We start from the raw sequence: 26,244 nt of genomic DNA, 5'->3' as shown, positions 1-26,244 counted from the left end.
GGCAGTACAAATATGATTCTCAATATGCTTTATTTACTCATGTAGCTTAGATCATTGGCTCTTCCATTTACGGTACTGGAATGGACACTTCCAAGTGCACCTCGACCAAATCAAAGTGCACCTTCTAGGCAATCATCATTATCATCCAAGGAGCGGTCATACAGTGCAACTGCAACTGCTACTTCTATGGAATCTAGTAAGTAAATTTGTTCTCAGAAATAGTATTTGCTGCTGAAGCTAATATGAAAAATGTAATTTGTCATGTGTTATCTTAAACAGTTGCATATCTGCTTTTGTCATTCTTTAAGTATTGCTAAACTACAGATCCTACTATTAATTTCTAGAAGCAACAAGCTCGGAAAGTTCTGGTGATGACACATCTGAAAGTTTTGCATTTGCATTAGTGAATGGTGCCCTTGGCGTATTTGAAGTTCACGGACGAAGAATACGAGATTTTAGGTATCTCTCTTTTAACTCAAACCAGTACTTGAAGGGTTGATTATGATTTTAAAAATACCCCATGTTCATGATGTGATCAAAACATGTCAAACTCAAAAAGGATGCATCTCTGCTTCTTACTTGAAACTCATGCACAAATAGTTCAAGGATGAATTGAAGATGTTTTAAATCCAAGCTCCAATATATTAAAATTTATAAATAGCATGAAACCTTTTATTTCTTGAGGACAGGCCACAGGCCCTCTGAAGCTTATGATTAATAATAATAATAATAATAATAATAATTTTGAAAGTCTGCACACTTAGGATATCTCTGGCAAACACCCTTGGGAGCATTTACTGGTTCTTGATTCTTTAAGGAATGCCAGCTTGCTGCAGTTGCTTGAGGCTGGAAACATATCTCTGCTTTTGATTTTACTTGTCTATCAACAGGTTTCAAGGAATAAAACATACCGGACAATGCTTACATATTGTTTTACAATTGTAAATCTATGATGTAATTGTAATTGAAGAATGAACTTTTCACTTCGGTTATTAGACAACATCGAAAAAGAATTTCAATAAGAAAAATAGAAGTCGATGATCAGTCTTTTAACACAAGCTAGATTTGTTTGGGCCATACTGTTGTAATTGTATTTGTAATTGAAGAATGATCGAAAAAGAATTTCAATAAGAAAACACAAGTGGATGATCATTCTTTTAACACAAGCTAGATATGTTTGGGCCATACTGTTCTCATTCTTACATCATTGTAGTCTTGGTTTTTGGAATTTTACCTTTCAAAGGATCTCTCTCTCTATATATATTTAAGTTTTGTTATTATGAACATCCTATTTGCTGTAATAAATTTTAATTATTTGTAATTTTAATTAAGACAGATGGTTCTTCATTTTTGATGATAAACACAGAGGCATGCAGAACTGCTAGATAATAGTTTAGAAGTGCATTTTCTCTTACCAACTTTATGCTAAATTTAACCAACAGAAGAATTTCTATTCAAGAGTATTTATTACTAGACTCGCATAAATAATGCCAATTAGCTTGGTAGCAAGCCCTTTTCTATTAAGCTGATCCATTAAGTTGATTTCCATTGAGCCAGTTGGCCCAGTTCCTTCTCTGAATGCTGGTAAAAGCATCATGTCTCTACTATACTCGAAAGTGGATGTGAAAGCTGGCATGTTAATGCTTTACTGTGTTCTCACTCTTGTTCCTTGACTTCTAACAGTGATGTGGACAGACGTTCTTAAACTGACAGTTTCAATTTTATATCAGTTTCAATTTTAATTTTCTATTCTTCTGTTTGTCACGTCAATGATGTGGCTTTCCGTTAACTAAAGATGTCTGTGTCCTTGTTTCTCAGACCAAAATGGCCTTCGTCTTCATTTGTTTCTTCAGATGGATTAATTACTGCTATGGCATATCGCCTTCCCCACGTAGTATGTATTTTGTGCTTTTAGTAGTTTTCACAAGTTGAAGTTCTTGCTTTCCTATTCTATTTAGATATTTTTCTTACCAAGAAAACTTTTGGATGACTTTCATTATTCATCCTCAGGTTATGGGGGACAGATTAGGCAACATACGCTGGTGGGATGTAACAACTGGTCTTTCTTCGTCATTTACTACTCATAGAGAAGGAATTAGGAGGATAAAATTCTCCCCTGTTGTTTCTGGAGACCGCAGCAGAGGGCGTATTGCTGTGCTCTTTTATGACAACACATTCTCAATATTTGATCTTGTAAGTAAAAAGTGAAGCTATATTATCATTTTTTTTTTAATCTCTACAATGATTAAGAACCATCTACTCTATTGATCCAAGTCGATGCAGACTGAAAGGTTAAATTTGGATTTTGGTAAGTGATATGCAATTTGGTAGTGAAAGTGAATCTTTCATGACAATGAGACATCTTCAACATGCATTCCTTGAACATTCCAATAGTTGTGATTTGCCATTTATTGTCTGGTTAAACAAGTTATCTAGTTGTCTTAAGTTTTGTGTTTCAGTTTGCTCGAAATTATCTCTTTGCATTAATTTCCCTTGTCTCCAATCCTGTTGTTACATGTTCTTCTGTTGTCCTCTCCATCTGACGATTACTTTTCCCATTTCAATAATGTGTTTTATCTTCTTGATTGTGTTGCGAGTCTCTGGTTCACAGAATGAAACTATTTTTGTACATTCATTTGTAATTCCTCGATTCCTTGTGTTCGGCCCTCTATCAAAAATTTCTTGAATCCAATAGAGATTATGACTGGGATCAAATCGATTCTTTTTTGAATTACTTATAAAAATTCCTTCGAAACCTAAGGACATTCTCTTTCTCTCTCTTTCTCTCTCTCTCTACATGGTTCTTGATACAATTCCTTATTTTTTTATCTTCCTGTAGACCCAAGGCAAATTTTTTTGGTTGTGCGAACCAAAAGGAATGATGACTTTGGGTTGTACCAAGTCTGAAACCAAGTAGATTTTTTTCCAATTTGTTATTATATTTTCTTTCCATCCATTTTTTTTTTCTAAATATGATTCTAAATCTTAGTCTAAAATGATTTCGATTTTTCAAGATCAAATTTAAAAGGTGTCTTTTCTTGATGTTTATGTGGGATACCTGAAGTTTTAATTGTCAAATTCATTAGCTTGATGCATGAAATGTATCTTGTAGGAACAGAGGCAGGAGGAATAATTAGCTGTTTGCAATGTTATCACCATACTTTAGAGTCACAGTGAAAATCTCAGATTACTTGGCTAAACAAAAGATGTACATGGATAAGTTAGAATACATAACTTCCTCCAGAAGAAGACTACTTGCTAACTAGTGATAACGGGTGTTTTAAAATGTGCAATAGATACACGTGCAAACCTGAAAACTCAATACATAACAAGGATTTTTCAGATTTAGTCATAATACAAAAAGGAACTAACTGAATGACATTATCAAAGAGATGGGTATCTTCTTGTTCATTGAAATAGGCTATAAATCCTGTCTTTGCATCTGATTGGCTATCAAAATTTTTAATAGCTATTGATGTCATTACCCATCATTATATTTAGGGAAAAATAAAATGACACCCAGTACAAAGAATTCCCTCCATCATATCTTACCGATCCAGAAAACCCATCTGGTTATGAGAAATGTGAAGTAATTGTCCATCCTTAGAGTTACTGACTGAACTGTTATTTTTCATGTTTGTACTAAGTTTCACATGTTACCAATTTTTAGGATACATCAGATCCATTGGCAAATGCCCTTCTACAGCCACAGTCTCCTGGAACCCTTGTATTGGAACTCGATTGGTTGCCAACGAGGACAAACAAAAATGAACCACTGGTATTATGCATTGCTGGAGCTGACAGCAGTTTTCGTCTTATTGAGGTTAATATGTACGTTGCTTCCAATTATAACAGTTACAATCATCATCATTGTTACATTTTCTTTCTACATTTTTTGCATGCTTATCCTTATAAATATCTGAAATTGCATGCATACCCTCGCAAATTTACTATTTGTATGTATTCTTATAATTATTTCTTTTTCATGTATACCCTCATAAGTATATAAAGTTGCATGTATACCCTTTTAAAATCACTATTTGCATGTACACCACTATAAGTTATTTCTTTTTGAATGTTGCATATACACATTTATAAGGGTATACACACAAAAAGAAATAATTTATAAAGGTACACACAAATAGTAAATTTGTAAGGTTATACATGTAATTTCGGATATTTATATGGGTATATATGCAAAAAGAAATAATTATAAAGGTATCCTCAAATAATAAATTTGCGAGGCTATACATGGAATTTTATATATTTATAAGGGTATACGCACAAAAAACCCTTTTTCTATGCTGTATTTTCCATTATGTCGATCTTGAAAGTTTTGTACCACATAGCCAACAACATATAATATAGCTTTTCTTTATTGCATTATCTGCTGGTGGTTTCACTTTCGCTGTTTTTCTGATGCTTTTTTTCTTACATAAATATGGTGCTTCAAGATTTGCTTGACATTTGTTTATGCATTTTTATCATTATGATATTCAGCAATGATGCCAAGAACAATTCAAGCTTCAAGCCAAGGGTCTTGAAAGAGAGATTCCGGCCAATGCCATTATGCTTACCCATACTACTTCCCACAGCACATGCCCTGGTAAGGAATATGCAACATTTGCAAACACTATACTGTATGGTATTTGATCTACTTATGCTGGATGAGATGGAGTGCACCAATTTTATCCATTAGTAATAGGTTAGTTGCAATTGAAATTTTATTAGTCTCTGTTAAGGTCAGGTATTGTGCGCATGATGTGCTTTCATTGAAGACCACAGTTCATGTCAGGTTGCACGTGTATTTACACTTTTTACTGATTTACATTTTAAAGATATACAGTACTTGCGGATTGACAACTTACATCATAGGTCCTCTCTACAGGCACTGCGAATGATCTTGCAACTGGGTGTAAAATCCTCTTGGTTCAGTAAGAGCAGTACAACTGCCGATACGTTATCTTGTCAGACTCCTGAAACCTGTCCAACATCAGTTCAAGACCTTCGCAACTACATGATCGATTCAACCCTTCCTGCAGTTGGGGATTCTGTGGTGCCTGAATTACTTCTAAAGGTTTTAGAACCATATCGGAAAGAGGGTATCCTATCTTTCTTTCTTCTTGATATAGTTTTCCTAAAATTATAAGTTCAACCTGGATTGATACATATGCTTTCACCTTTTCTTTCCGGGAGGAAGGATGCATACTTGATGATGAAAGGGCTAGACTGTATTCTTCTGTTTCAAATAAAGGTTCTGCAGCAAGATTTGCCTTTGCTGCTGCAGTATTTGGTGAATTTTCAGAAGCCCTTTTCTGGTTACAACTGCCTCAAGCTCTTTGTCATTCAGTGGATAAATCAGAAAACAGATCTCTGCAGGAGGTTTCTAAATCATCAGTATCAGAAGCTGAAAGTCTCACTATACTAAACAGGATAGCATCTCGAGAAAGATCTGTTCCAGGAAGGGCAACAAAAGATATGGTGATAACACAAATTACATAACAATTAAGGACCTCCTTGTTTGTTAATCTTTGTTATAATTTATCTATCATGCCACACTCGTTGCTACTGTTTCTAAATGCTTACTCATCTGATAATTGCAATGATTAGAAAGAGCCAAGGGAGTCGTGCAGTTGAAAAGTTTAGTTACATACATTCATAGATTGCATGTGTGCATGCGTATATACATGCATACGCACGCCTGCATGCATGCATGCATACATATATGCATGTGCTTCCAATTTTATTCCTTACTTGAAAAGAAAAATTATATGGGTTGCAGAACTGTGGGCAACTTAATTTCATGGCCTTCAAGCCAGAGGAATTGCAGGGGAATGCAAATGAGCGAATTCCTTGGCATGAAAAATTGGATGGAGAAGAAGCAATTCAGAAGCGTGTACATGAGTGAGTAGTTTCTGAATCTTTCACAAGGTCCCTGTTTGTATGGTGTATTTCTTATCATAAATCCTCCCTCAGTCTCTCTGTACATGTAGAGAATATTTCTTGTCCTTCTCTGTAATCATGTAACCATCATTTTCTTTTGAATCACAGCATTATGAAAGTGGCAGCAAATAGTACAATCAAATAACATCTTAAGACCTCTTTTATCTAATTAATTGTTTGTTTACATGTATATAGAGGGTATATAAAATATTGAAAGCCAAATATTGATCACCCTCCCCACGCCCCAACCCAAATTCCTGCAAAATAAAAAAAAAGACCTGGTAGTGTGGGAATAGTATAGCCAACTCATTGCATGGTGTGATCACATGTTTTATATTCTAACTTTCGTCAACTTAGGTGTTTGCTTATGCTGCCTGGTGATCATGGGAACAGATATATGTATTCTGTTGATGATTTCTTGTTTGTATTGAGAGAAGGGTCTTGGGTACCTTTTCAATTGGATATGGTTTTACAGGTTGACTAGATGTACATTTTGATGATTTAATCTGTAAATCAGGCTTGTCTCTGTTGGAGACTTGGAGGCTGCAGTGTCTTTGCTACTCTCCACCCCTCCAGAAGGATCTCAGTTTTATCCCAATGCCTTACGAGCAGTGGCTTTGTCATCTGCTGTGTCGAGGTCATTGCATGAACTTGCTGTGAAGGTGAATAATCTACCTTCCATTTCACAACTGCTGCTGCTGCTGCTATTACTACATTACCCTTTCCACTACTATTACCATTACTATTATTATTCAGATCTTGGTTACAATAACCTTAAGAAAGAAATCTTTTCACATCTAATTGGGGTCTGTTTTGGAAGACCTTGTAGATTAATTAGACCAGTTTGGGTCTTTTGAGTAATGCTGGCAGATGAGCAAGCGATTTGTGAGCTATCTCTTGTTCGGCTCGCACAGTTAGCAAGTGAGCCAAGCTTCGCTAGCTCGAGCTCAGCTTGATTTAGCTTAAAATTTAAATATGTACGAAATTTAATTGACATATATTAGCTATATCTATAGCTGTTATTAATATAAAAATATTTTTGTATTTATTTTATTATAAATTAATATAATTCATAAAAGGGTGAAATGTAAATAAATAAATTAAAATAGAATAAAAAATTAGTCGAAACTATATAAATGATAGCATTGAAAGATCCGAGCTCTCACCAAAATTTTAAATGAGCTATTCATGTCAGCTCAAGTTTGGCTTGGAGTTTAATGAGCTTGCTCAAGCTTGACTCGAATGTAAAACAAGCCGAGCTAGAGCCATGCTTGGCTAGCTCATGTTTTGGCTCATTTATAACCCTACGTTTGAAGCTATACTATCATCAAATATTTCTATGTTTACCTTACCATATTGATTTTTTTTTATAACCATGTTGTTATATAGGTCATTGCAGCCAATATGGTGAGGACGGACAAATCGCTTTCAGGGACTCATCTTCTTTGTGCTGTTGGAAGGTATCAGGAAGCCTGTTCTCAGGTTAGGTGACCTTATCAAGTATGCAACTTTACCTGTGCAAAGTCGCACTTTTCTGGAATTTCGCTTGCTTACTAATAGGAAATTGTTTTTTAATACTTATTATACATTAAGCACTTGCTATGCATATGAATGTATTTTGTAATACTGGGTAGCATGCAAAAAATATTGTTCTCTGTTGGCAGCAGACATTACCTTGATGCTTTGGATGTATCCTCAAAGATAGGAGAAAGATAGGATTTACAGTTAAATACATGAATTTACAAGCTATAGCACTTGGGCAAATAAAAAAAAAGTCTATATTCAAACTTATGAGTTTCAACTTTAATGGGTTTTTAAGTATTGAGAATCCTGAGTATTTTTGGAATTATTGTGTTGTTAAATTGGGCATGATACGGTTGCAGTTAAAGAGTCAGAGTAGCAGCTTTCCCAGTTGTGTTGCTTTAGTTGGCTGTTCTTCTTTACAAAGTATAAGTCCAGTGGATCTTGTTATGTCATTACAATTGTTGATGAAGTATATAATTCATATATGCAAATTGGTGTTAACATCAGTACACCTTCCATACTTTGAACTTGAGGTGTTCATACTTGAATTTGCAGTTTTAATGGTTGTCCACCAAAGTCAATATAAAACTGAATGGAGCAATGAGCTTGTCACTTATTGCAGTTAGCAGCTGCTAAGGATAATGGATTTCATGCAAACAATCATCTATTTAAAACTAGGGGTTCATTCATAAGCTTAAATTATTTTTCAAGGTGGGGGTTTATATCATATTATATGCCTTGATATAAGGATTTCGTTGTTGCGTTGAATGACAATTGTGATATGCCCAACTTCCTCATAAAAAAAATGTTGCACTAAATGTGCCATCTAGTATATTAGGCGAAATTCGTCGAGTTACGTAGAGATATGCCGTCACCAAGAAACCAAAGTGGTTGGTGAACTCATATACCATACATAAAAAAGGCACAAAAAATGTTGCATTAAATGTGCCATCTAGTCTGTTAGGCCAAATTTGTGGAGTTACATAGAGATATGCCCCATCAGCAAGAAACCAAAGTGGTTGGTGAATTAATATACCTTACATAAAAGAAAAAGGCGGCCCAATGCATGAGGCTTTTGCCACTGCTAGGTCTGGAGAGGGTCATATGTATGCAGCATTACCCTATGTGAGAAGAGGTTGTTTTCATGTTTCGAACCAATAACAACGAAGTCACGATGGAGCAACCTTATAGTTGTGCCTTTCATAAACCATGCATAAGTTCTACCTAATGAGCCGCATACTAATTCATATAATATGTACTGAACAAAACACAGACGTCATACTATATTTTTACTTATGATGTGTGTCAAACAATAGACATTTCATGCTATTTTATTTTTTAAAAAATAATCATATTAGTCATGGTAGATCTGTAGTTAAGGAAATAAGGGTGGCATAGAAACAATATAGTGTAAAGGGTGTTCTAGTACAAGAGACTCTTCCCACTATGGGGTTTGGTGAGGATTAGATGTATGCAGCTTTACTCTCATATACAAAGAGGTTGTTTCCGTGTTTTGAACCCATAACACCCAGGTTACAATAGATCAACCCTACAATTGTGCCGAAGCCCACCCTCCTTAGCAACTATGTAATGTGACTGAAAAATATTTGAGATATGATCCTTTATCGACTGTTTGATAAGTCTAACTGGGTAAATTTATAATTATATATAGATACCTATGTGATGACCCAAAGATTGATTCATAGATTGATTTTGATGATCACAAAACCTTGAAGTATAGATACTAATGTTTATGTTGCAAGGAGAAAGATATTTATGTTGCAAGGAACATAGCAAGTTGGAAGAACACAAGAAGGCCTCTAAAAGCACTCAAGAAAAGTTGGAAGAAAGCTACAAGTTATTGGCCCAAGTCTCAAGTTCAAAAGATTCAAATTGGAGGAGCAAATTCAAGGAAAATTTAAAAGAATAGTCTTCGAGTCGACTCCTGAGGAATTCGAGTCGACTCCAATGCTTGGCGAGTCAACTCGAGAGTAGAACGAGTCGACTCCAGGGTGTAAAAGGCAGAAAAGTCAGAGAGGGATTTTCGACCCTGAGATTCGAGTCGACTCCTGAGGAATGCGAGTCGACTCCAATGGTTGTCGGGTCGACTCCAAAGAAAGCGAGAGTCGACTCTCAGTGGTACACAAGGGAAAACTCAGAGAAGCAGTTTTTGGACACTGAGATTCGAGTCGACTCCCACAAAGTCCGAGTCGACTCCAAAGACAGCGCAACCCCAAGACAGAAGACGGTATTTTCGTCTCTGAGAGGCGAGTCGACTCCAAGACAAGTCGAGTCGACTCCAAGGCAGCGCGGCTCCAAAATACAGAGGATCAGTTTTCCGACTCTGAGATTCGAGTCGACTCCCAGACAGCTCGAGTCGACTCCAAGGCAGCGCTACACTAAGATGGCAGAAGACCAACTTTCGGAAACTGAGAGCCGAGTCGACTCCAAGGAAGTTCGAGTCGACTCCAAGACTGGATGAGCCAAAAGACAGAGAATCGGGAGTTCGGGCTCTGAGATTCGAGTCGACTCCCAGGACAGTCGAGTCGACTCGAGTGGACAAAATTCAAATTTGGATCCACGGACTACAGAGGATGAGCCGACTCCAAAATTGCCAGGTCAGCGCCAGAAGTTGGCGAGTCGACTCCGGGTTAAGTCGAGTCGACTCCCAGTCAAGACGGCAACTTTAATTCAAACTTGGAACAGTTGCCGAGTCGACTCCGGAAAAGCTCGAGTCGACTCCTGCTACAGCCGAGCCGACTCCTGATCGCGCGAGTCGACTCCAAACCCAACGGTCATATTGTCAGGAGCTGCAGACTGGTTCCAACGGCTCTATTTTTGGCTCTAACGGCTATATTCTTGTTTCCACGTTATCAAAAGCTATAAAAACAAGAAGAGAGCTAGGAGAGAACGGATGGAAGTGGGAGAAAACATTTAGGAAAGAGATTACAAGGAAAATCTCCCATAAGCACAAAAAGGGCCATCCAAAGAGAAATAGAGAGAAGAAGAGCTTCCAAGTGAATCCCAAAGCTTCCTCTCCATCAGTGTGCTGCCTCGGTGATCCTCTACTTCGTGCCAAATCAGAAGAGGGTCAAGTAAAGAAGAAGTCGAGCTCCTCCATCTTCAAAACTCGTTTGAGGGCTTCTCTTTACTCTGTTTGTTTATATTGTTATATTTGCTTGTTTAAGAAGCTTTGATTTGTTTTAAACTTTGTTTTATTATCTTGTAACTTGATTCAATCACGGGATTGAATCAAGGGGTTAAGGTTTGTTGGTGAGCCAAAGGGAAAACCAACGGTGTAAGGTTTGTTGGTGAGCCGAAGGGAAAACCAACGGAGATAGGTTTGTTGGTGAGCCGAGGGTAAAACCAACGTGAAAGGGTTTGATTGTGAGCCCGGGAAAACAATCGGGGTTGGTTCTAGTCGGTGAGCCTGGGAAAACCGACCGAGTTCGTTGTGATCTCGCAAAACAACAAGTTGGGTTGTGAGCTTGTAAAACAACCGACTGTAATCTGTAGGATTATAGTGAAATTCCCAAGAAGTCTTGGGGAGTGGATGTAGGTGCTGGGGTGCACCGAACCACTATATGTTTGCTGTGTTTGTAATGCTTTTTGTCATTATCTAACTCACACACTTACTCACTTAGATAAATTGCTTGCTTAACTATTATCCGCGAATTCTTTAGTTGCAAGCATACTCAATCAAGTCACATTCTATACATCAAACTGTCGCTAAGTTTAACTTTCACTGCGCATATATACAACTTAGCATAATTAATCAAAAAGTGCTAGAAGTAGCTTAAAAGTTTTAAAAGACCCAATTCACCCCCCCTCTTGGGTTGTATCTACTGGGCAACAAGTGGTATCAGAGCAGGTGCTCAAATATTATTTGTAGTCTTAACCGACTAGAGCCAAAGATCATGACAACCCCACATAACGTATTACTTGCTGAGGGACTTTCCACAAACAGACCTCCACTGTTTGATGGATCTAACTATATTCAATGGAAAGCTAGAATGAAAATCTTTACTCAATCACAAAACTATGAGTTATGGAATGTCATAACAAATGGCCTACACACACCCACGAAATTAATTGAAAGTATGTTCGATAAAAATTTGGCTGAACTAAATGCTAAGGCTATGAACCTTCTCTACTGTGCATTTAATAAAAATATTTTCAACCAAATTTATATATGTTCATCTGCCAAACAAATATGGGATACTCTTGAAGCAACTTATGATATTTTCGAAGAACCCCATGTTAGTTTACTTGAGGATAATTGCAAGACTAACATTGAGCATGCAGGAAACACTCTAAATCAGGAAGAAAGATTCAAAAGCTTCCTAAAGACAAAGAAGAAGAGGAAGCTAGAAGAAAGGAAGAAAGAGATAAAAAGGAAGAAAGCCTTGACCAAGAAAGAGTCAAGCAAGAAATTAAAAGTTAGGAGCAACAATGATGATATTAGCTCCAAGGAACTACAAGAGGTAACTAACTCGTGCTTTATGGCACAAGAAGACAAGGTAAAATCTGAATCTACTCTTACCTCAAATGATTTTCAAGAAGAATTATCTTATGATGAATTATTAAATACTTTTCATGATTTGTATGGTGAATGTAGAAAATTAGCTGTGAAGAATAAAAATCTTAAGAAACTAAATCTGAAAATTTCAAAAGAAAGAAATTCTAATAATGAAATACAAGATAAACTAAATTCTGAAAATAAAATTTTAAGGTTAAATTCAGAACAATTAATTCAGAAAAATCAAAATTTAATTAAAGAAAATCAAAACTTAAGTAAAGAAATTAACCAATTGAAGTCTTTTATTAACAAATTTACTGTAAGTTCAGCAAGATTAAAAATGATGTTTGAAAGCCAACATACAGATTTTGATAAATCAAAATTTGGCTTAACTCCTTCACTTAGCAATGAATCCCTAAAGAAAAAGGTTATCAATTCACCAAGCAATCCATTAAATAAGATAACTTATTTCAAACATGAAAAGAATGGGCATAACAACTTTACCTATCGTTCTAACATAATTAAATCAAGTAGTAAAGTTATTACAATTAAACAAATTTGGGTTCCAAAAGGAACTATATGTCCTAACTCTCAAGGATCCAAGCAAGCTTGGGTACCCAAAATGAAAATATGAGGATGTAGACATAGATGTGCCAAGATACCCATGAAACAAATAGATTCATACAAATGGGTATTCTAGACACATTGAAACTTAAAATATACTTATGAAAAGTAATTTTAAATAATAATAATAATGAAATCAGTAATCCTTGCATCTCATCATTATTTTTGCTTTAGTATGAATTGCTAGTATTGATCAATTTTGTGATATAGAAACTACTTTTGGAAATATAATCAAATCACTTCATTTTATAGGATACTTTACTCACCCTTGGATAAAGTTGCTAAATGATTAATCATTATTAAGATTAATTCTATGAATTCTCTATATGCTTGATTGAGAGTTTTTATCCATGGCATTATTGTTTATTGATCATAGATATGATAATGTGTACTTGGTATGCTTTTGAATATATGCACTATGAATACCAAGATTAAAGAAACCATCCTTGGCACATAGAATCAACTCATGCTAGTATGTACTTAATCTCAAAAGACCTTGCCATAGGCTTACTTAGATTATCTACTTAAAGGTCAAAGTTTTGCTATGCATGCTAACTAAGGAAACAAACAAAAATCATTTCTAAATCTAAAGATGTTGTTTCCATCACTAAGTTTTCAAAAGCTTACATTGGATTTGTTCTTGGAAAATAAAACTGAAGTATTTTTCTGTATTTACTGAATCTTGTAAAAGCGTTTCAAATGAAAAAGGTTTCCAAACTGTGAAGATCATGGCACAGTGTTGAAAACCAAAATCCTGATTAAGGTTATACAGAAAATAATATTAAATTCAATTATTTCAGCTCCAAGGACATCATAAGTAAAATAGGGTTAATAGAATTCTTGAAGAAATGAAAAAGACAATTATGTATGATAGTCATCTACTCAAATAATTTTTTAAAAGACTATCATCACTGCTTGTCATACATATGATTTCTATTAGATCTATTTTTGATGAAAATTTTGATCTTCTGAAAAATGGAAAATGAACCATTGCATATCTTTCATATTTTTCAGTCGTACATGTTATGCTTGATATGCTCTTATGAAAATAATGCCAAATCTGATAAAGATACTTCTATCCTTGGATATCATTCATCAAGCAATGCATATAGAACATTCATGAAAAATTCTAGTTGTAGAGGTATCAATTCATTTTATTCTTTATGAGACTAATGATTTATTATCAAAATACTAAAAACAAATTATATATGTATATGGTTAATCTTTTATATATAACAATCTGAAAAACTTGTTAATAATTAGAACCAAAATTGGATTTTTCAGATATGCACTTAATGAAGAAAAATTGATAACTACTAAAAGACTAAATCAAGAAAAGATAGATCTTGATAAGATTTTTGCATGATTAGAAGTAAAGATCACCATTATTATTTGTTTGCTTCATGAGCTTTATAATCTGTCAAATGAATGTGTAGAATTCACTCCTATGTGGTTATTTCATTAAAAAAAAGGAGATCTATGTAAAATAACCACCATATTTAAAGATTACACATTACATATATGATAAAGCAATATGTGATTTGGAACAAGCATCAAAAGCATGATAGAATAATTATTTTATCATATACCTAATAGACCAGATTGTGTGATCATTATGTGCCCTTGTGCAAGACTTCAATCTAACTCTAATGAATCATAATTTATTGATAACAAATGAATCATAATCTGAATTTTGATAGAAACAATTGTTTAAGGCAATTTGATCAAAACTTAGCTAGCATGCCTTATTGACAATTATCTTAAGCAAATAGAATCTAAGCTAAATTGATGTTGAAAATAAGAAATTGATTTGATCTTGATAAATCATTCTATTGTCTCACATGCTTGTACTTGAACCATATTGGTTAATGAAACCATCTCTTTAGTTCAAGTGATATGTGCTTGCTTATACTTAGGGAATCTCTTGAGTAAAGTGACTCAACATTCAACTAGTATCATATCTTATATCGAGTCATCTAGTTAAAAATATGGTGGATGAATGTTTTGTATCTTGAAGAAACTAATAACTTTCTTTCAAGGAAGAAAAGGAGCTTGCAGGATCCTTGAGCAAGAAAATGAGAGATTTCAACTTGAAGGATATCTCCACGTAAGATACAATAAACATTCTCATGCAAACAAGAGAGAGGACCTTCTTCAGCCAAAAGTTCATACATAAGAAATCTAGTAGGTATTTGACTGAAGAATGCAGAATGGATTGGTAATTCTAGATACCTCTCTCATAAATTAATTGAGCAAAGTCAATAACTTAAATCTTAGTATGGCATGGTTAAAATCTTTAATTATTAATTCCTTGATATCATGTCTATATATATGTATTGATTGACTTATGCTTTTAGAAATTGTTTCATGGTTTGTCCAAACTAAAATATATCTTTGCCTATGTCATAACCATGAACTACACAAGTTTATGCTTAAAATTTTTGATTTAAAATGACTTGTGAGAAGCTATGAATTCTTGAGCATAATGAAAATGTTGTTTGCATGATATACCTCTATATGATACATTTGATTATTTCTTTATTCTGCTCTTTCAAGTAAATTACTTGAGAATAACAAAGAGAAAGAGAGATAAAGAAAAGATAATGGATATTATTCAAGAGAAGTAAAATCTAAGTAAAGGCAAATACTCCAATCTTAAGAAAAAGCAAAACAAGCATAATATATTCAGCACTTGTGTGAGCATTCTTTTGGAAGGATAAAATCCGTAATGAATTACACTTAAATAGAGGGAGAGTTTAAAGTAAATAGTTTAACCTTTCTATATTGCTTATCATAGGGATGGTGCCAATGGGGAGGCTAGTGGTAGTACCCGGCACTATTTGACCCAACTATTCGGTGTAGGGCATATTAGGGACGGCACAAGAGGGAGGCTAGTGGTAGTACCTCGTGCCCCTTCCCAACTCCACCGGATAGGGAGCAAATAGAGTATAGAGCATAAGAAAGTAAAAATGAAAGACAAAGTTAATAAAAGTATATAAGAAGAATCAAGTCAATTTTTTAAACACTTGAAAACATACTTTAAGGATGAACTCAGTGCAAGATTATATATAAATAGGGGGAGTTTATTTGAAAAGAATTGATTTTGATCCTTGACATTCTTGTACTTAGTATTTTAATGCATGACTTAACACATGGTATATTTTGCATATGGTATGATGTCTTGATTTATTGATTCTCAATGTTTTGTAATGCTTCATCCTTGGACAATTTGTTTGAATGTTTGAATTGCTACATAACATCTTTTGTTTGGTTCTATTGAAAAGAAATTTCAGATTTGTCATTCATAATCATCTCTAAAATCTGAAAGTCGAATAAAATTGTAGAAAGGAGAAGAGAAGAGTATCTCTATTTAGGAAAAATAAATTGATTTTGATCTATCTTTCTAATTGCCTAACTTTGATACATAATGTTCTAATACTTGTTAAAATATCCTTATTTTGTAATAATTTAAGATGAGCCACAATGTGAAAGATACATATCTCAAACTATGACTTAAAAAGCCTCTATTGAAAATCTTTATGAAATTCAGAATATGATTTTGTATAAAAGTTTAAACTCCATATGATTACTAAATAAAATGTTAATGTAAGAAAAACAGAATTTATTTTGATCGCTCCGATACACTTCCGAAACATATCATTTCTTATCTTCAAAGTGTACTCATATTGGTCTAAATGGTGTGTCTTTCAATGATCTTGATTACAAGCAAATATTTTTAAATATATGACTTTATTTTAATATTTAAAATTTTATTGAGCTTCATGTGTACATAGCTGAAAAACTGTGATTAAGAAATTGAAGTTTATAAAATATATACCTCAATGATCATCTATATGTTTTTCCCTCCTACATTATAAAAGACTTCCATTAATATAGTGAATGATCTTAAAGCCTAGAAATATTTCACCTCACTCAAATGAGTCTAAAAGAAAGAAAATGTAAATGGTTTTGAAAGAAACTGAGCTTCAAATGAATCATTTTTGATTAATATTTCAGTACATTTTCTCAAAGTTGAAGAGGAAGCATACCTTGTTCTTAAAGGATTAGAAAGAGTAATTGCTACAAATTTTGAATAATACTAGATTACTCTACATTCTCGATGTCATAGAATTTCAGTGTTATTCACGTTTATCACTATAATCTGAAATTCAACAATTTAAAATGATTAAAGAAGAATGCATCTTTTGAGGGGGAGCTTTAGATATTCAGTATCCTATCCCAAAGACACTTTATTTTGATGCATGCTTTGAACTTTATGGATTGATTTTGATGAACCTCCTTATATTGCAAGACATGCTTTAATTACCTTGAGATGAGTTCTATAAAGGTTGTCTTATCTCAAACCTTGAGTCTTATGAAAATAAGCTGAAACTTATAGAAAATATATTTTTGAGATTGACAATTTTGTTGAACATTATCTTAGGATTCTAAACTCTTAAATGGAATGATCAATTGAGGGGGAGAAAGAAAATTTCAGAAGGAGAGGTCTTATGGAACTTAATTACATGAATCTATAGGAGAGGGAAAGAATACTAAATGAAAAGTGATCCTAATACTCTCCAATATGTATCATCTGAAATTTAAATCTGAAAATCTTTATGATACACCTTGAGGCGTGTTATTTGGTTAGTATATCTTATGCATCACTCATGAACCAAATTACAAATCTTGAGAGCCTCTAACTTAATGAAAAAGGGGGAGAATAACGTGTAATTGACTTGAACTTTAGAACTTAAATTGTGTGCCAATTCATATTGTTATGTATCAAATTGTGCTTACTTTCTACAGAGATAAAAGAAAGTCTCTAAAGAAATCATGTTGCATGATTTCATATTTTGGTGTTTGTGCCCCAATGATCTTATTATCATTAAAGAACTTTGAAGTTATTAAGACTTAATGATCCAACATGATGATGTGTCTTTTACATATATAGGTTTTGACCTGTTACTCTGAAAATTAATTAAATTGCTCTCCTGTTGATAAAACACTTAATAGATTGGGCAAAAGATCTTAAATGAACAAGCTTTCATACTTATTATTGAAGAGATGTTAGACTTCCATTCGTGCTTTTCATTGAATATCATTTGTGGTACTTCTTGAATTAACCTAAGAGAGATTCCACCCACACTTGATTAGAAAACTATCTGTGGTATCAAATTAGAAAACTTCTTGAAATCACATTCAATGTGTTCTGCTCTGAAATTATCTTAATTGGCTCTGATCTGTGCTCACTAATCTGATTCCAATATTATTGCCTTGAGTTATATGATTCATATTCTTGCAATAATTCAACATTCAAATCAGAGTACAATAAGGAAAAGAAATATTTGTGCTTAATGTTTCCCTATTTTTTTTGATGTTGTCAAAAAGGGGGAGAAATATTTAAGTATATGCTTATAATGCTTTTTGTATTGAGTACAAATCAGCTTAAATTGATTGTGTTAAGCTGATTGAATCTAAAGCAGTATCATGAAGTATGTTTCAAATATATATGTTTTCTACTTCATGCAACTTAGCTATGTATTACTTCTAGAAAACAATATCTTTTATATTGCATATACTCCAAGTTTTGTCATCATCAAAAAGGGGGAGATTGATGACCCAAAGATTGATTCATAGATTGATTTTGATGATCACAAAACCTTGAAGTATAGATACTAATGTTTATGTTGCAAGGAGAAAGATATTTATGTTGCAAGGAACATAGCAAGTTGGAAGAACACAAGAAGGCCTCTAAAAGCACTCAAGAAAAGTTGGAAGAAAGCTACAAGTTATTGGCCCAAGTCTCAAGTTCAAAAGATTCAAATTGGAGGAGCAAATTCAAGGAAAATTTAAAAGAATAGTCTTCGAGTCGACTCCTGAGGAATTCGAGTCGACTCCAATGCTTGGCGAGTCAACTCGAGAGTAGAACGAGTCGACTCCAGGGTGTAAAAGGCAGAAAAGTCAGAGAGGGATTTTCGACCCTGAGATTCGAGTCGACTCCTGAGGAATGCGAGTCGACTCCAATGGTTGTCGGGTCGACTCCAAAGAAAGCGAGAGTCGACTCTCAGTGGTACACAAGGGAAAACTCAGAGAAGCAGTTTTTGGACACTGAGATTCGAGTCGACTCCCACAAAGTCCGAGTCGACTCCAAAGACAGCGCAACCCCAAGACAGAAGACGGTATTTTCGTCTCTGAGAGGCGAGTCGACTCCAAGACAAGTCGAGTCGACTCCAAGGCAGCGCGGCTCCAAAATACAGAGGATCAGTTTTCCGACTCTGAGATTCGAGTCGACTCCCAGACAGCTCGAGTCGACTCCAAGGCAGCGCTACACTAAGATGGCAGAAGACCAACTTTCGGAAACTGAGAGCCGAGTCGACTCCAAGGAAGTTCGAGTCGACTCCAAGACTGGATGAGCCAAAAGACAGAGAATCGGGAGTTCGGGCTCTGAGATTCGAGTCGACTCCCAGGACAGTCGAGTCGACTCGAGTGGACAAAATTCAAATTTGGATCCACGGACTACAGAGGATGAGCCGACTCCAAAATTGCCAGGTCAGCGCCAGAAGTTGGCGAGTCGACTCCGGGTTAAGTCGAGTCGACTCCCAGTCAAGACGGCAACTTTAATTCAAACTTGGAACAGTTGCCGAGTCGACTCCGGAAAAGCTCGAGTCGACTCCTGCTACAGCCGAGCCGACTCCTGATCGCGCGAGTCGACTCCAAACCCAACGGTCATATTGTCAGGAGCTGCAGACTGGTTCCAACGGCTCTATTTTTGGCTCTAACGGCTATATTCTTGTTTCCACGTTATCAAAAGCTATAAAAACAAGAAGAGAGCTAGGAGAGAACGGATGGAAGTGGGAGAAAACATTTAGGAAAGAGATTACAAGGAAAATCTCCCATAAGCACAAAAAGGGCCATCCAAAGAGAAATAGAGAGAAGAAGAGCTTCCAAGTGAATCCCAAAGCTTCCTCTCCATCAGTGTGCTGCCTCGGTGATCCTCTACTTCGTGCCAAATCAGAAGAGGGTCAAGTAAAGAAGAAGTCGAGCTCCTCCATCTTCAAAACTCGTTTGAGGGCTTCTCTTTACTCTGTTTGTTTATATTGTTATATTTGCTTGTTTAAGAAGCTTTGATTTGTTTTAAACTTTGTTTTATTATCTTGTAACTTGATTCAATCACGGGATTGAATCAAGGGGTTAAGGTTTGTTGGTGAGCCAAAGGGAAAACCAACGGTGTAAGGTTTGTTGGTGAGCCGAAGGGAAAACCAACGGAGATAGGTTTGTTGGTGAGCCGAGGGTAAAACCAACGTGAAAGGGTTTGATTGTGAGCCCGGGAAAACAATCGGGGTTGGTTCTAGTCGGTGAGCCTGGGAAAACCGACCGAGTTCGTTGTGATCTCGCAAAACAACAAGTTGGGTTGTGAGCTTGTAAAACAACCGACTGTAATCTGTAGGATTATAGTGAAATTCCCAAGAAGTCTTGGGGAGTGGATGTAGGTGCTGGGGTGCACCGAACCACTATATGTTTGCTGTGTTTGTAATGCTTTTTGTCATTATCTAACTCACACACTTACTCACTTAGATAAATTGCTTGCTTAACTATTATCCGCGAATTCTTTAGTTGCAAGCATACTCAATCAAGTCACATTCTATACATCAAACTGTCGCTAAGTTTAACTTTCACTGCGCATATATACAACTTAGCATAATTAATCAAAAAGTGCTAGAAGTAGCTTAAAAGTTTTAAAAGACCCAATTCACCCCCCCTCTTGGGTTGTATCTACTGGGCAACACTATGAAAGTGAAATTTCCAACTTAAATTTGCATTAAGGTATGAACTTGACATTAGGACTGCCATCATTCAAGTACTAATGTATAAAATATATATAGTTTTAGAACAATTAGATACAGCTCATCTGATTCTATAAATGATTTGGGCTTTTGAGCTCAAAGCCTCGAACCATCTTCTTAATGCTATCTCAGTGAGTAGGGCCTGCTATACATGGACTCTCATGTCGTCTTTCTTCATACAAAATTCTCTTAAAAAACTTAAAATCTCTTACATCAAACTAATTGAACTTTTTTCTAGAATTTCAATGAAACTGATCTCCTAATATTGCAGCTACAAGATGCTGGGTGGTGGACAGATGCTGCAACTTTAGCTGCAACTCATTTGCATGGATCTGATTATGCAAGGTGCCCTAAATTCTCATATCTTATCTGAAGTAATAATCTAGTTTCCGTATTATATTCTTGCATTTTTTTTTTCTTACAAAAAAATCTGTTGACAGTTCAATATCCTCTGTATCAGTTGGGTTACTTATTATATGATATTGTGGGAGTTTGCAGTTGAATTAAGAGCAAGCATTGGTCTAGGCTAGGTTGAAGCAATTCTGAGAAAGTTTTGAAGTATCGAGTATCGTACTTGCTCACTTAGGATCTGCATTGATATGCTTATTGTGTTAGCACTAGGTATATGGCAGAAGAAGACAACCATGCTTTAGATATCCTACAGATTAAATTTACACATAGGAAAGTATTTCAGACATAGATTGTTTTACTGTTTGAAGATGGTGGATACATTTTATAAATTTAGAGAAATGTAGTTCTTGTAAACACATTGAGACCGAGCTCTCAAGGTTATGTAAGACCACTCTTCCAACACGTCATGTCATGAATGTCCTTCAGCCTAAGTTAATCAGTTCCACACGAGGGGTGATTAACATGAGAAAAAAAGCAGATGTGGGGATCAAAGCATGAACCCTCTTGACCTCCACGGCTCCAACTAATAATTTTCTCCTTCGAGAACTCCTGTTGATAAATTCTTCCTGTCCCAGAATTGCTCCAAGCACCTATTTCATTATTCAGTACTACATCGGCTTATCCCATCACTCATCTTTCGTACCTAAACATTTGTCATATTTTTGTTTGCCATGCTATGTTGTCTAGGCTTCAAATGTAATACTTCCTGCTATTCTGTGTCAAGATCTGGCATGTGCTAACACATACTGGTACACAGATCAAAGATTTAGTTAAACAAAACTTGCAAAGACCATATCCTATTGAAACTATTTTCAGGAATGGACATCCAATGAGCATTGAAGCATGCTTTGTTTAAACAGATCTTAGACCTTATATCATTTCAATGATGCATGTTGATGTTGAGACACATACTATTGTCTGCAATGCTTAAAATATTGCTGAGAAGATATGGGTATTCAACATCATATGTAGCCAATAATGGGAACTTTACATGGGAGATCCCATTTCCTAGATTTATAGATAATGGACTTGCTTTTAACAAAACAAGGCCATGCCTGTAAGTATGTGATGGATGAAAGAAATACTAGTGATGTTATTTTTAGTTCTTTTACCCAATCTGGAACAAAATTCCATGGTTTCTATGTTTCTTAAATGGATCAGAATATGCTCTCACCTCTGAATCTTTTGAAACATTCTCAAATTCATGGTACCCATCCAATTGCTTGTCATCGTAAATCTTGAATAACAATCACTCAAGGTCATCTTGGTTGCAGAAGGGGGTGAAGAACAGTGAACTCTTGATGAGCCAGGCCTTGAAAATTCCATCATTTGGTGGCAATATGAGGTAGTAAACCTTGGCTTAATTTAAGTATAAATCGTGCATGGCCTTCTAAGTGATTGTCCAAAAGATTAAAAAATAATTTAAAATGCCAATTAATGTACTAAATAACATCTTACTGTTCAAACAACACTTTTTTGTTTGTTGGCTTATTTAACAGGCTTTTGAAAATAAATCAGTTCTCTTTGGTAATTTATAATCAAATCCTGAAAAGTAAAAACCAAACAATTAAAGACATTGTTGGATGCACTAAATAGTATCTTATCAAAAATGCTACATCGTTTGTTATTAATAGGTTTCTGAAAATAATTTAGTTATCTTTACCAAAAACTAAATAGTTATATGAATCATGCCACTCAGTAAAAAAACTAAAATCATGTTAACATCGTTTTATTGATAAGAAAATTCTAAGTGAAAAAAATAAGTTCTACTAAATTTTTAATCATAATAAAATAGCTTATGGAATTGGCAAATCATCTTTAAGAAGTTTAATTCCATATGATTTTATTTTTAAACATATCTTTAATTTATGCCTCGTCATATCATAGAGTCTAAATCAGTATCTTAAGTAATTAGAGTGTTGACCCATGCACCTCAATATGCCTAAATGCTGATCTGCCCAGGAATTTTTAAGATATTATAACATGAATCTTATATATAAACTTCTAGTTTAAGCTTGCTGAAAAATGGAAAAGCAACACCAGGTTGATATTGTTTTTTTTTAATATTATATTCACCAATATAGATTTTGTAAAAAAGAAAAAACAGTGTCTTATCTCATTTATCTCAACTTTAAATGTTAATGCAACTTTAGTGGCTGACCCAGCAAAACTAACATGCCCCATATCTTGATCGGGATCATTCACTAACGATGAAGTTATCAAATAATTCTATTCACATATTCACTATAAGTTAGACCTTTATGTTTAGATTTTTTTATGGCGTCAGCTGTCCTGCACTTGTTTGTTGTTTATTTTAGCATTTATTTAGATAGAGGGTGCCAACTGATTCAGTTGGTAAAGTCACTCGATGTTGGATACTAGCAACCTGGGTAAGAATCCACCCTCACTCTATCTCACTTGGGCTTCTTCCTGTCCTAGTTATCCTTTTTTTAATAAAAAAATGAGGGTCGCTCTTTCTCACAGCTGAAAGATGAGCATCGGGTGTTACCATTTTGTCTGAGGCTCATCTTTATAGCGTAGCGTTGTTTGACATTTGTCTTTATAAAAATTATAATTGATGGATGTGTCTGGGATCGCTTGTTTAAAACAGAGGCATTTATTTGCAAACGATCTATCTTTTATGTTTTGAATTTTTTCCTTCTTTGATGTATTACCATGCAGGGTTCTGCAAAGATGGGCTGATTATGTTCTTTATAATGAACATAACATCTGGAGGTAACTTGATTCTGTAGATTATATTTTAGAAAGATTTTATTCACCCTTTTGCTGCTATTGACTGAACTTGTTCGGCACCACTCTTAACAGAGCTCTGATTTTGTATGTTGCTGCTGGAGCACTCCCTGAGGCTTTATCAGCTCTTAGAAATGCGCAGCAGCCTGACACAGCTGCCATGTTTTTGCTTGCCTGCCATGAGATAAATGCACAGATTGCCTCAAAATCTCGACCATTAGATGAACAATTGGAATCCTCTCTTGAGATGAAACAAAAATTTCACTTGCCTAGCAGGAATTTGGAGGATGAAGACCTGATTGCTGTTAGCGAGTACTACGGACAGTACCAACGGAAATTGGTGCATCTTTGCATGGATGCAGTACCACTATTTGACTGAGCAGTCACAAAATGATTAGAGGCTGCTATTATCCTAGAGTAAGTTGCACCTATCAACTCAGCTTTCAGAATAGCTCGATCTAATTTCATTCCACTGCTTAAGGTCTCATGCATTGAGCCATTTTCATCTAAACAATGTGATGAGATGTTTGGATGGATTCTTTGGGAGGCATCTTCAAGGAAACAATGCAAGAGATTATTGTAAAGCGCCTTTTGCACTTGCCCTTCAGGGAGGGGTAACCAGTGATGATATCAGTATACAAAACGAGAAATAGGTTTTTACGTGGCCACGATGATTCACGGATTTGGTAATTGTCCACATGGTGCCAGAGGACTAGGTTCTCAAGGAAATACTTTTATATATATTCGATATACATTACGCATTTAATTTACCAAAAAAAAAACAACATGCATTTTACACATGATATGGAATTAGGGATATTGGAATTATAGCATTGATTTTTATGAATGTGATGTAAAATTGATCTAAAAAAAATTGGTAATAATCGCATTCTATTTTTTTGGTGATGCATGTACGAATTTGATTGGATCCAAATTGTCTTTGTTGACATGAGATGACATATTGCACGAATGCTAATGTATGAATTTCTTCCCAGCATTATTTGCTTGTTCATGTCAAGCTTTTAGATTTTTTATGTCAAGTCTACATGATGATTCACATTTGTGCCACGTTTGGCAAAATTTATAGTATACACATTGTCAAGGGTCAATACATAAATACTGTTGCATGAAAAACTGTTTGAAATAACATCCTTAAAAGCTAATGTCCTATGAAAAGTAACTTAGATGTACTTGTAAACAAGTGGTCATTAATTTGAAATAAAATAAAACAAAAAAAAAAGGGTAGAACATTCATCCATTCATGAACCAGAGGTTTGAAGCATGAAAAAGAAATAGGTCTAATCACTATAAAAGTTTGAGGCTTTATTTTCCATATCTGATACATATGTAAGACTAGACGCCTACATTCACATGCAAGAAGGTAACAGAACGAAGAATCTACCAGCAATGGTTCCTCCAGCATATCATGACAGCTGCATGTCTATTTATTGGAAATCCTACAAATCATAATCTAGCATCTAAATATCCCTATCAAGGGTCATGTTACCCGGAAAATTCTGCACTAATATGTTTGGAGTTTTGTTATAAAAATTGTTTGGAGTTTATTAACCAATTGTGTATATGGTTGTGGAGCTGTGCAGGCTTCTCCATGGCAATCTAAACCGCTAGGGCTAGAAACGGGCCGATCTAGGCCGGGCCACCTCTACCCGAGCCTGGCCCTAAATGTTTTTCAGCTCCGACACCGCACGGGGTCGTTCCAATCACTTCATCCTCTGACTTTGTGGCGCACATAGTTTTTATTTATTTATTTATTTGAGAATAAGGGAGGCAAAAGCTGCCCAAGCTTTATTAATAATATGAAATGTATATGGTACAGAATTCACAGAATTAAGATGGAAGCTTGAAATGAATTATAGAAGCAAGACAGAAGTTAACCAAAACTTAGCAACAGTCTGTGATACAGAATAATCAAAGAGAGAGCAGTTGGAAAGATCTTACTGAATTATAGGGAGGAAAAGAAAATCTGAAAAGATCAGAGAATGAAAAACTACATCTCTGCTAATCAACATTATTTTAGCTTCAAAGCAAACTATGACAGAAGCAAAAATTCATCTTCTTCAGAATATGCTCAACCAATTCCATTTCTATGTGAGATCAGAAGGCGGGCAAAAGCCACCTAGATGCCAAAAGCTTCACCTAGTCAGATGCCAAAAGCCACCTAGATGCACACAGATTCAGAATCAGGCTAGATGTCAAAAACGACCCACCAATCCATACACGCAAAATAGAACTGATTGATGGGCAGCTTAACGTAAGAACCAAAATATAAAAGAAATAGCTCTAAGCGGAAGCTGAACATGAATTGGTCATATCCTTCTTGGTAGTAACCTTCACTTGATAATTATGAGGTACAAAGATGCCATAGCTCCCTTTCTTTGTCATTAGAAAAATAAGACAGAGAAGAATCGCATGCCCCTGCATCTTGTGATGGAAATAAGAGGTAGCAGGCTGCTATCCCCTGTTTATTGAAAAAGAGAGAAACTCGCAAAAAGAGAGTGAGAGAGAGAGTTTTAGATATGTACAGGTAGAGTAAATACAAGTTATGAGAAGATGAAGCAGTGCAACAGTGAGAAAAAAATACAGCCACCCGAAATCAGGTGCTGC

At 35.2% G+C, this 26,244-nt stretch overlaps 1 protein-coding gene across 4 annotated transcripts in view; it reads left to right on the top strand.

The window, feature by feature from the left end:
* LOC103720999 (Transducin family protein / WD-40 repeat family protein) overlaps positions 1 to 24,616 on the top strand; it is a 38,722-nt gene extending 14,106 nt beyond the window's left edge. Inside the window, exons 7-21 of one of the 4 annotated variants that reach the window (XR_003388293.3) lie at positions 46 to 196; positions 345 to 459; positions 1,819 to 1,894; positions 2,011 to 2,193; positions 3,671 to 3,831; positions 4,501 to 4,606; positions 4,889 to 5,102; positions 5,201 to 5,481; positions 5,783 to 5,904; positions 6,461 to 6,605; positions 7,333 to 7,425; positions 20,729 to 20,802; positions 22,143 to 22,213; positions 23,551 to 23,604; positions 23,695 to 23,754. Coding sequence is in view for 2 of the 4 variants with exons in the window: in XM_008811002.5 (XP_008809224.1) it covers positions 46 to 196; positions 345 to 459; positions 1,819 to 1,894; positions 2,011 to 2,193; positions 3,671 to 3,831; positions 4,501 to 4,606; positions 4,889 to 5,102; positions 5,201 to 5,481; positions 5,783 to 5,904; positions 6,461 to 6,605; positions 7,333 to 7,425; positions 20,729 to 20,802; positions 23,551 to 23,604; positions 23,695 to 23,998 (2,079 nt within the window). In the remaining 2 variants the exon portion in view is untranslated. Of the gene's footprint in view, positions 1 to 45; positions 197 to 344; positions 460 to 1,818; positions 1,895 to 2,010; positions 2,194 to 3,670; positions 3,832 to 4,500; positions 4,607 to 4,888; positions 5,103 to 5,200; positions 5,482 to 5,782; positions 5,905 to 6,460; positions 6,606 to 7,332; positions 7,444 to 20,728; positions 20,803 to 22,142; positions 22,214 to 23,550; positions 23,605 to 23,694 lie in introns of all 4 variants that reach the window. The other 3 variants (XR_606254.5, XM_008811003.5, XM_008811002.5) reach the window with 3 other exon arrangements.
* Positions 24,617 to 26,244: the final 1,628 nt, after the last annotated feature.

The sequence above is a fragment of the Phoenix dactylifera genome, chromosome 1, assembly GCF_051530095.1.
Source record: "Phoenix dactylifera cultivar Ajwa chromosome 1, Ajwa_hap1_PhDact_Kaust_v1.1, whole genome shotgun sequence".
NCBI lineage: Eukaryota > Viridiplantae > Streptophyta > Magnoliopsida > Arecales > Arecaceae > Phoenix > Phoenix dactylifera.
This window is presented reverse-complemented; position numbering and strand designations above follow the sequence as displayed.